The 10,147-nt window shown below is 44.0% G+C and overlaps 1 protein-coding gene across 1 annotated transcript in view; it reads left to right on the forward strand.

Annotated features, from left to right (window-relative positions):
• The first annotated feature begins 1,058 nt into the window (after nucleotides 1–1,058).
• HACD2 (3-hydroxyacyl-CoA dehydratase 2) overlaps nucleotides 1,059–10,147 on the forward strand; it is a 19,368-nt gene continuing 10,279 nt past the window's right edge. Inside the window, exons 1-3 of the mRNA XM_017839673.1 lie at nucleotides 1,059–1,202; nucleotides 7,113–7,230; nucleotides 7,588–7,606. Coding sequence (XP_017695162.1) covers nucleotides 1,072–1,202; nucleotides 7,113–7,230; nucleotides 7,588–7,606 — 268 coding nt within the window. The 5' untranslated portion in view covers nucleotides 1,059–1,071. The remainder of the gene's footprint in view (nucleotides 1,203–7,112; nucleotides 7,231–7,587; nucleotides 7,607–10,147) is intronic.

A 10,147-nucleotide genomic window follows, 5' to 3' on the forward strand; every position in this document is an offset into this window, starting at 1 on the left:
ATTGTTTATGGAAGTCGAGAAGTAACCCCAGAGAGTGTTTACAATTTCTGTAAGGGAAAAAAAAATAAAAATTCTTCCATTATAGCTCTCCAGAAAGGCAGTTCTGTCTGCCCCAAGAAGAATGCTTAAATGTGTGTTGCTGGGAAAGTTAACGCTCTGCAGGCTTTGCTCTTGTGTGGAACTTCAGCAGGAAATGAGTTACAGCCAGAACTGCGCGCAGCAGCTTATTCACAGACAGAACCACAGAATTGTTCAGGTTGGAAAGACCTCTGCAGATCATCCAGTCCATCCCACCTGCCAAGGCAGGGTCACCTAGAGCAGGATACGCCAGAATGTGTGCAGGTGGGTTTGGAATGTCTCCAGAGAGGCAGACTCCACGCCCTCCCTGGGCAGCCTGTTCCAGAGCTCTGCCACCATGAAGAAATTTTTCCTCATGTTGAGGTGAAACTTCTTGTGTTTTGGTTTATGGCCATTGCTCCGTATCCTGTCGCTGGGCACCACCGAAAAGAGCCTGGCAACCATCCTCTTGGCGCCCACCTTTGACACATTTATATGCATTAACGACATCCCTTCTCAGTCCTCTCCTCTCTAGACTAAACCATAAGAGTGATGAAAACCTGATAAATATTCCAAAAATAACCCGACCGTGACAACTAACGCTACTGATGCCTCTAAGGACACGGCAGACCTATTTCTCCCTGAAGCGGGGCATTTTGAGCGGTCCCTAGAAAGCGACCACACAGGTCGCTGATCCCCGGACGGGAATCATCACCCAGTGGGCTTCCCGGGAAGGCGGCCCCGCCGCGCCCGGCTCGGGGGCACCCGTTTCCTGCTGGACCCGTGTCCCGCGGACAACTGCCCTTCCCCGCGGACCGCTGCCCTTCCCCGCGGACCGCTGCCCTTCCCCGCGGACCGCTGCCCTTCCCCACGGACCGCTGCCTTCCCCCGTGGACCACTGCCCTTCCCCGCGGACCGCTGCCATTCCCGGCGGCTGCGCGGAGCGCCCCGGCACGGCGGGAAGTCCCGCCCCGCGGTGGCGCCGGGAGCGGGCGGAGCCGCGGGAGCCGCGACATGGCGGCGGCCGGGTGCGGCGGGAGCCGGGCGGACAACGGGTACGGCGGGCAGCAGGCGCGGCGCAGGAAGGGCCCCGGCGCGCTGGCCACGGGCTACCTCGTTATCTACAACGTGGTGATGACGGCGGGGTAAGGACCGTGCGGGGCCGCCCTCGCGGGGTGTCCCGGCTGGGGCCGCCGCTCGGGGCGCGGGGCTGAGCTCGGCCGGGCTGCGGCCGCGTGTGGGGCCGGCAGGGCAGGGCAGGTCCCCCGCGCCGCGGGGAGCGGGTCCAGGCAGGGGAATGGGGCCTGTCCAGCCGCCGTGCCCGCTCTCCTGCCCGTGCCGCCCTCCCCGGAGCCCGTGCGGCGGCACCGCCCGGGTGCGGACGCGTGGTTGTGCCCCGTGTGCCCCGCGCTGTCGGTGGTCCCGCCTCGCACTTTGGGTGACGCTGAAAACTACCGCCGAACCCTCTCTCGCTGCTCCTGCTGCTAGAGGGGGGCTCCCGTAGGCACACGCACAGCTGCCGTCCCGCTGTCCCGTCTCTCCCCATCCCACACGGACAGTAATCCCAGCTGGCTGCCCGGGTGTCCCCCGGGCCTGCCCCTGGAGCGGCCCCTGCCCAGCCTGTGCGAGGCCTCGGCAGCTCCTGGCCAGGTGTGACCCCGCTCAGCGCTGTCCGACCCCCTCCGCAGCTCGTCCTCTTTCTTATGCCCCTTCCTAAACCAGGTATGTGGAACAGCACAAGTGCGTGTTCTTTGGGAACTGCCCTGTTTTATAATTGACACCCTAATTTGCTCTGTGATAATATTCGCATCCAGGAGACCATAGATTGCTGTTCCCACATCACCACATTTGTGGTGTGGACTCCACCGCTTTTGAGTTGAGAGATGAACCTAAACACAGGGAATTTATCCACAGCAGTAGTTAAGAAGGCAAAGCCCTTGAGCCCTGTGAGATTTCCCCATGAACCCTTCAGCTGCTCCATAATTTGAGGTTGAAATCTGCTGCTTGCAACATGTGAGCTCCTTGGCCAGCTTGGTGCTCTGCCCTCCCCTACCTGGCACAGCAGAGGCTGGGGCTCGTTGGTGCTTGTACAGGTGTGTTCTTGGGCACAAAAATAAAAACAGTGACAACTGGGGACTCTCGAGCTAAAGGAGACTACTCCTTTTTTTTTTTTTTTAAGTGGCAGTGGTGTCTTATTGGAATCCAGATAAAAATAAAGCCATCTTTTCAAAGATTAAGGATATTTGGGTGGGAGGAGAAAGGAGCCTTTAAAATGGATCCCAAATGAGCCTGTTTTCTGCTGGACAAATCCTAGCAAATGAGAAGTTAAGCAAACAGACTAGTCTCACTGTTTTGGGGAAAGGTTAGCGTAGAATTAATATAGATTCAATTTACTGTAATAAGGCAACTGGACATGATGATTCTTGTCTTTGCTGGTGGCAGCTAGTGCTGTTTCAGCTTACAAGGTAGGTACACTTGTGTGGAGCAAAGGTAGCTGAGCTGGAAGAGCTCAGTTCTTGTGAAGTGTTTGTTACACCCATTACCCAATATCCATGTTTCTGTGAAGTGCTATTGCTAAGCAGGTTTATGGCTTCATATGATATTTACAGGGTATTTCACCCACAGGGGCATAATAATTACCCACCAGCTTGATTTAAGTGAATTCCTTCTTTCAGAAATACTTAATTACATGAGTAGTACAACACAGTAGGGGCGGTCAGTCAGTCTTTTCAGTTTCGTTGTGGTGACCCCGCACAATGTTAACAAGTTCACCTCTCTGAACTCTTCTTAGAAGTAAAAGCATTTACCTGCTGATTTTGCTGCCCACTTAAGTTTATAAAAGATCTCAAAAATCCGAGAGAGAAGCTGAGGTATAAATAGAAAGTTTCTTTAGAGGTCATGAACTTTTTATAATGTCAGGCAAGCTCCTGAGCATGGGAAATTTCTCTTTCTTTAGAAGAAAAAATTCAAACAAATTCAACTGTTAGATACTCAGAAATAAATAGCACAAATCTGTACTTAGCTTCCTGTTGTCATGTAAATTCCTGATTTATACCAAACCTCCTAGAAAATGTCAATCTTGGGTGGGATGTGGCTTATGGTGCTTAAACATGAGCTGCTTTTTTCTGGGCAAGTTTGTGATTAGATGATTTCTGGAATTTGGGGAGCTACCCTAGGAGTTTGTATCTCTGCATTGTCTCTCACTGCCCTTCTTTTGGGGTAGGTCACTGGGAGCTCTTGACTGATAATTTGTATTACAATGGATGAGGATTTTGTGCTTCCCCTGGACACTGCTGAAATTCCACAATATACAACGTTGAGCTTAGGAAAAAGTTAGTTTCTTCTTATTATGAAGTCTTTTAAAAAGATATTTTTTTAGGAGTTGGTTGACAGAAGTTCAGTTGTTCAGATGAAAAGATTGACATACTGCTGGTGGCATAAATTAGTTACTGACCCTGTGTCAATCAGTGCTCACACTTATTTTCTTAAACTGCACTGCCTTGGAAGGAGAATTGTGAAAACAAAACACCAAAAAATTGAAGGTGCCCAGATGATGAAGTGATGCTGTAAAAGCACAAGGGATTTTCATAAGTGGTTTGTTTTGTTTTACAAGAGGTGGCTTGTAAACTGAAGCACACAACATTGTTGTGCAGTAAATAGGTACTAAAGGAAATGTTTTAAAACCATAGTTGCCTAAGTTATTAGCTTTATTTAAAATGGATCAAGTAACAATTAAAAAATCTCGGCATAGTTAATATATTTACTTTGCATTTATTTTGCATTTGACTGAGCTTAAGAAAACACAAATGATTCCAAAAATAATAGATCTTATTTCTAATTTTATACTGTAGTGCATGTAGGATATGGTTTCCTAATAATACAATGGCTTTTATAGGAGCAAAACGGTAGAAAAAGTATGGATACCTGTGGATCCCTCAATGGAGCTGCATACACTTACCACCTGGTTCACATGTTTTGGGTGTTTTCTTTCAGAAAAGGGACCAACATGGCACAACAGGGAATAACCAGTCTGGCAGGTGGTTCTTGGGTTTTTTTGCCCAAGGTTCAAACCATTAAGCTGCAGAAAGCTCTTCATTGCTTCTCTTGCATTCCGTCAGACTGTGTTCCCGCCCCAGTGTGGAGCCATGTAGTCATGCCTGACCTGGCATAGGAAGCTCGTTCTGGAGGCTCAGGTGCAGCATAGAAATTGTTTTCTAAAAACCGTGGTTGACTGAAATCACTGAATAGTGCTGGGCAGGGAGGAGGGCATGCTGTTAGAGTCGAGTGTAAAAGTTGGATAAGCTGCTTTAAAAGGTGATAATGTTTCTTATATTTAGTCGAGTGCTATAACTAACTGGTACTTCTGGGTGTAAGTAGCTGATGGTGGTATAAACAAGGAATTTTGGAAGGATTTCTGTCAACAAGATAGACAAGAATGTAATAGCTTTTGAATTTGCAAGGGTTTGTGTTAATCAATGGTGAGCAGATAGAGTTCAGGGTTATGAGTTTTGTTGTCCACGTCTTCAGTGAGTGGTGGTTGAAGAGTCAAAGTGCACTTCTCCCTTTGCAGGTGCACTCACTGCATAGCTTTGCTGTATTCTCTTGCATAAATGATGCAGAACCTCAGTAAACTTTGCATAAGAAAATGCCTTTTTATAACTGTGAGAGAAATAAAGGGAGTTGCACTAAGGATGTAAGCGTGAAGCTTGTCTGTCAGGTCCGAGCAACTGAAAGTAAGAAATTTGCATGTACGCAGCATTCATTTTTCTTAATTTGGATTAATCAAGGAGTCTGATAATCTGGTCTGAAGTTTACAGGCACGGCAGCAGTAATTTAATGAAATGTAACTCCAATGGTAATTTAATAAAATATGATTCCACCTGGTGTATCAGGTAGGCTTCAGAGTCTAGGTCAGAGAAAGCTGGAAAAACTACTTTACAGCTTAGCTTCCATGACACAGTGGTGCCTTTGCTCCCCTTTTAAACTCCTTGCCCAGTTTAATTTTCAGCTGATACTCCTTGCTTTCTCCTTCTGTTCCATTTTCTCTAGTCATAGAGGGTGAAGAACTATTTAGGAATCACAGAAGCAGAACAGAGGTACTAAAAGCTTCAGCACAAACTAGGCTCAGCTTTTAATTTTGTACGGATTAATACCTTGGTCTGTATTGAATGCTTTTTGAAGGACAGTGAAAAAGTACAGTCTTCTGGAGTCAGTGACCTGGCAGGAGGGTCTGGGAGCCATCGACTTCACCAGGTGCTTGCAGGCACAATCGAGAACTGTTGTCTTGTGCAACTGGAGAAATTGCTCAATTCAGCCAAGTTTCTCAACAAACATGGAAGATCAGGAAAAACAGAGAAACTTGACAGATAAGAACAGGACAGTGTCAGCCTGCTCTGATATCCTGTTTTAAAGAAGCAGCAGTCAGTGTTGCAGGGGAGAATCACTAATACTATAGCACTTACTGGTTTATTCTACACTCAGGTCCAAATACAAAATTAATCTGATTCATTCTTTGTAAGCAGCAGTTACTCAGCAAATGTTTGCCCTTTGGTTTCACAAGACAGCTTTAAGAGAAATAACTTGTCACTCTGAAAAAGGGAGGGTTTGTTTCTCTTTTCCACTTGTCTTCCCCACTCCTGCTTTTCTTTGGTGCTCATCTTCAAGAAGTTGAGGCAGAAATGAATTAGCTTTCTTTCAGTTCTGCTAACAGATGTTGTTACCAACACAAACTTGGATGCCAGAGTTACTTATTATTGAAAAATCTGAACTTCACTGTGTGTTCCAAACAATTACTACATCTGGGATAATATTTGTATATACTTCGCAATACCAAAGCTAATGGGCTACTTGTAAGACTCTAATATGCTGTAAATGAAGGGAATGGCTTCATCTTCCCTGTTACAAAACCAAAGCTGCAGGCTTTTTTTCTGAAGGGTAAGACTATTGCATACTTAGGGGGCTTGCTGCATGTCTACACACACTTCCACTGAGGTAGATTGTTCTTAGCAGAGGCACTTAGTGACTTACCATGAGGGGTGTGGAGGGAAGTGAAGTAGATGGTGGCATTAAAAGTAGCTGAGAGTAAGACAGCCAGGATCAGCTTGGGAAAAGTTGGGAAGCCGCTGTAAAGGATTTCCCAGTTTTTATTGACCAACCACTTCTCCCCGTGTTTGCCATTATAAATTGGAAACTAAAGTTAACTATAGATGCTCATTTCAAATGAAAAAGTGTGTGACCAAACTTGACCACTCGCTTCAGTTTTGTGGCTTGCCATAGACTTCACTAAAGAATTTCTGAGGTTATGGGCAAACCCTGACTCTTCTGTGTGTGGTAATGAAAGGTGTTACACCATTGGGCAGGACAAAAAATTTTTAGGTTTGTTTAAGTTACCTGAGGGGAAAATCAGCAGGGTTTGGAGGTCATATTGTTCAAGGTACAGTGGCAGTTATACACACAGTACTTACACAGGTCTAGATATACTTGTGGTTAAAAAGGAAAACTGGGACAGGAATGGCTGTGCTGCCTTCAAGGCTTTAGCAGGTTCAATTTCCTTGTAGTTATTTATCTATAACTATTCCTCATATGCTATATGCTACCGGTTAAGCTGGATGACCTATCATAAAGTCTAGGGGTCTACTTTGAAATGAAACATTAAAATGAACACCTTCTAAATCTTGTTTATGCCATGCTGCTTTAAGTTACGGTGTGATAAGAGATCTTTGACCAGCTGTCAATGGTTTTCTGCTTAAACTAAACAGAATGTGATGCTAATCTGTCACAAATGCATTCCATAACTAAATTAAATAGAGCTCACTGAAAAATAAACCAAGACATTAAATATTGTTTATCATGTTGGCGCTGAAAGATGCTTAAAAAATGCATGTACATCCAAGTATTTAATGTTTTCAGTGTTGCAGAGGGTAAGCAAAAGTTAGTATACTTCAGGACAGTTATGCCTGTTGCTTTCTCAGATACTGAAAGAGGAATTAAGGATTTTTTTGTATTTATGCTCTGTTTAATGTCTCCTTATCTTAGTCATTTTTTCTCTCTTTCAGATGGCTTGTTATTGCAGTTGGTCTCGTTCGGGCATACCTGGCTAAAGGCAGCTACCACAGCCTTTACTATTCAATAGAAAAGCCCCTGAAATTCTTCCAAACTGGAGCATTGCTTGAGGTAGGTGTAGTGCTCTTCCCTGGTGTTACTAATGTTTGCATGAATGTGTTGTTCAGTAGAAACAGGGCAGCCTGTGTTGGACAGTGCCTTCTAGGTATCTGTTTTTTTCATTAGCCTTTATAGAGTGATTTGAAAGTAAACATAGGAAATACACCTCAGACAAATACTGAATTTTTCCTTTTAGCAAGTGGTGAGGGAACTTGCTGTCTGCTATTTAGCATTGGCAGCAGAGGTAAATATTAAGCTTAATCTTTGAAAAGCAAATATTGAATCTTAAGCTCTTGTAATAGAACTAAATGTGTGTCTAAATTGCTTAATTTGAAATATTAGTGATTTGAATTTTTCTTTTTGTTCTAGATTCTGCACTGTGCACTTGGTAAGTGCTTGCAAATTTTCAGTTTGTTACTGTTATAGAAGACTGCAATTTTAGCAATGTATTAGCACGAAAAATGTCATGGTCTGTGAATTGATAGATTTAATTCTTGCTTAACTCACTAGTTTTTCCTAGTGAAAAAACAGTGCTTGAGCTCCTGTCTGGATATTCACTAGCCACTATTTAAAGAGTAAGATGGCATTAAGGTTCCTAAAGCTGCAGCTACTAACTTGCTGTTTTTCATGTCTTTCATATATATTATACAAACAGTCCACATACTGAAGGGTCTGTTAGATTGTGGGTTCATATTGAATTCCTGTGGGTTTTTTTTAATAACAAAGTGAGGTAGTTGGGAGAACTTAAACTTGTATACAGGAATGTGTCAGCAGAGGGCAGTCTGGTTCTGTAGTTGATGAAGTAGTTCTGAACCTGCTGAATAATCGGTTGCTCTGAAAACTCTGTGTTAAAGGGCGGTTTGTAGGCTGTGCACAGATCATCCCAAGAAATGAATGATCATATATACCCCTCAAATTAATGGAAAGGCTTCTCAGAGTAAGCTATACGTATCATCTACTTGCCTGTGCTGCCAAGGCAGTCCTTACAATGCTGTTTAATTTTACTAAATCTCAGTTACTGGTTTTTACAAGAATAAACCATGCTTTAAAAAAAATAATTCAGAAATTAATATTAAAATGTGCCGGTTTTGAAGTCTTATTTAACAAGTGGCAAGAAGGACAAGTTAAGTCTTGGAACACTGGGAAAAAAGCCTTGCAGATAAAATGCTGGTTTTACTGTCATAAATCAGTAATGCTGTGCTATTTTCTTAAGCTAAACTTGTGTGCGGACATCAATGTTTACTAGTACTAAATCTAAGAGTGTAAAAAATTTAATTAGATTATCTTTTCCTCATACTTGTGTCCATAGAAATCAATGAATAGCAGGAGAAAGTCCTGTGTTTCACCTTCCAGGCTGATGCAGAACAGCAAGCAAGATGATTATACCAACCGGTCTGTGAACAAAACTAATAATTCTGGCTCAGAATTGATTTGAGATGTGGATCCATTTAGCCCATGTTATCCTCAGTAGCACAATTTAATATTAGTGAAGAGAGCCATTAGGGGAAGGCTACAACATTTTATACCATTATTAGTCTATCTATTTGCTTTCCCTAACAAAATTTTTTTACAAAATACTTATTTTCTTATAACTGGCCATGGATTTTTTTTTTCTGTTAATGGAAACACTTGTCAGCTAAATAAAGAGAGGGACTTTTGCACAGCTGGATGCACTGCTGATGTTTGCTGTAGTCCTACTGACTCTGGCAAAAGTTTCTATGCAAGGAGAAACAGGCAATTTGCAGATTCCTTTGCCCCAACTAAACTAATTGCTCTAACTAGAGCTGTAATTCTCTGTCAGTAGAGGAGTTTATCTGTGACAGATGGCTGTGTGTATCAGCATAACTTTTCTCTCCACATCTTTTCAGCAGAATCTGAAATGTTAGCATCTGTGAGGCAAGTCCTTCAAAATATGAAGATTGATGGGGGAATATCTGTCTAGCATGGTTGAGAACAGAACTTTGACATGTGGCAAAGATTTAAAAAATTCAGAAGAGCTCACATGGAAAGGAGGGAACACATAGCCCAGAGACCAAGAGGAGGGAGCCATCATCATGGCTGGGCTTTGCGAACGAAGATCCGGGAAGGGCTCTACCCACATTTGTTACAAGCGCGTTGGTGGCTAAAAAGGCCAATACAAGACAGACATAACTGATTGCAAAAGGCACAGCAGAAAGACTCCTTAGGTGGTATATTCTGCAAGACATGATTCTTTTTGTGTTGTCTTTTCTCCTCGAGAGTGATCCTGCGTACTTTCTCAAAAGAAGCAGCAGCGTTATAGATGACGTGTCTCCAGGCCTCCCGATTTGAGGCCAGAGTAGACCAGTTATGTTGATCAATATGGCCAAGGCTCAGATGTTGTTTCAGGGAGTCCTTGTATCTTCTCTTTGGGGCTCCTCTCTTGCGGCAGCCGGTGGCAAGTTCACCATAGAGCAGGATCTTAGGGAGGTGATGGTCCTTCATCCTTGAGATGTGCCCTGCCCATCGCAGCTGCGTTCTCAGTAACATGGCCTCAATACTTGTGACTGCTGCTTGTTCTAGAACAGATGTATTGGTCACATAATCTGACCAGTGGATGTTGAGGATTGTACGGAGGCAGCGTTGATGGAAGCGTTCTAGGAGTCGCAGGTGGTGGTGGTAGATGACCCATGATTCAGATTCGCATAAGAGAGTAGACAGCACAATGGCTCTGTAAACACTGATCTTGGTACTTTTCTTCAGGTATTTATTTCGCCAAACTCTTTTATGAAGCTTTCTGAAGGCACTGTATGTTTTTGCTAACCTGTTGTCTATCTCCCCATCAATCTTACCATCCGAGGAGATGAGGCTGCCTAGGTAATTAAACTGCTGGACTGATTTGAGCTCTGATTCGCCAATGGTGATGTGGGGATGATGGAAGACTTCCCAAGGTGCAGGTTGACAGAGAACT

This window comes from Lepidothrix coronata, unplaced genomic scaffold (assembly GCF_001604755.1).
Source record: "Lepidothrix coronata isolate B3197 unplaced genomic scaffold, Lepidothrix_coronata-1.0 Scaffold450, whole genome shotgun sequence".
Classification (NCBI taxonomy): Eukaryota; Metazoa; Chordata; class Aves; order Passeriformes; family Pipridae; genus Lepidothrix; species Lepidothrix coronata.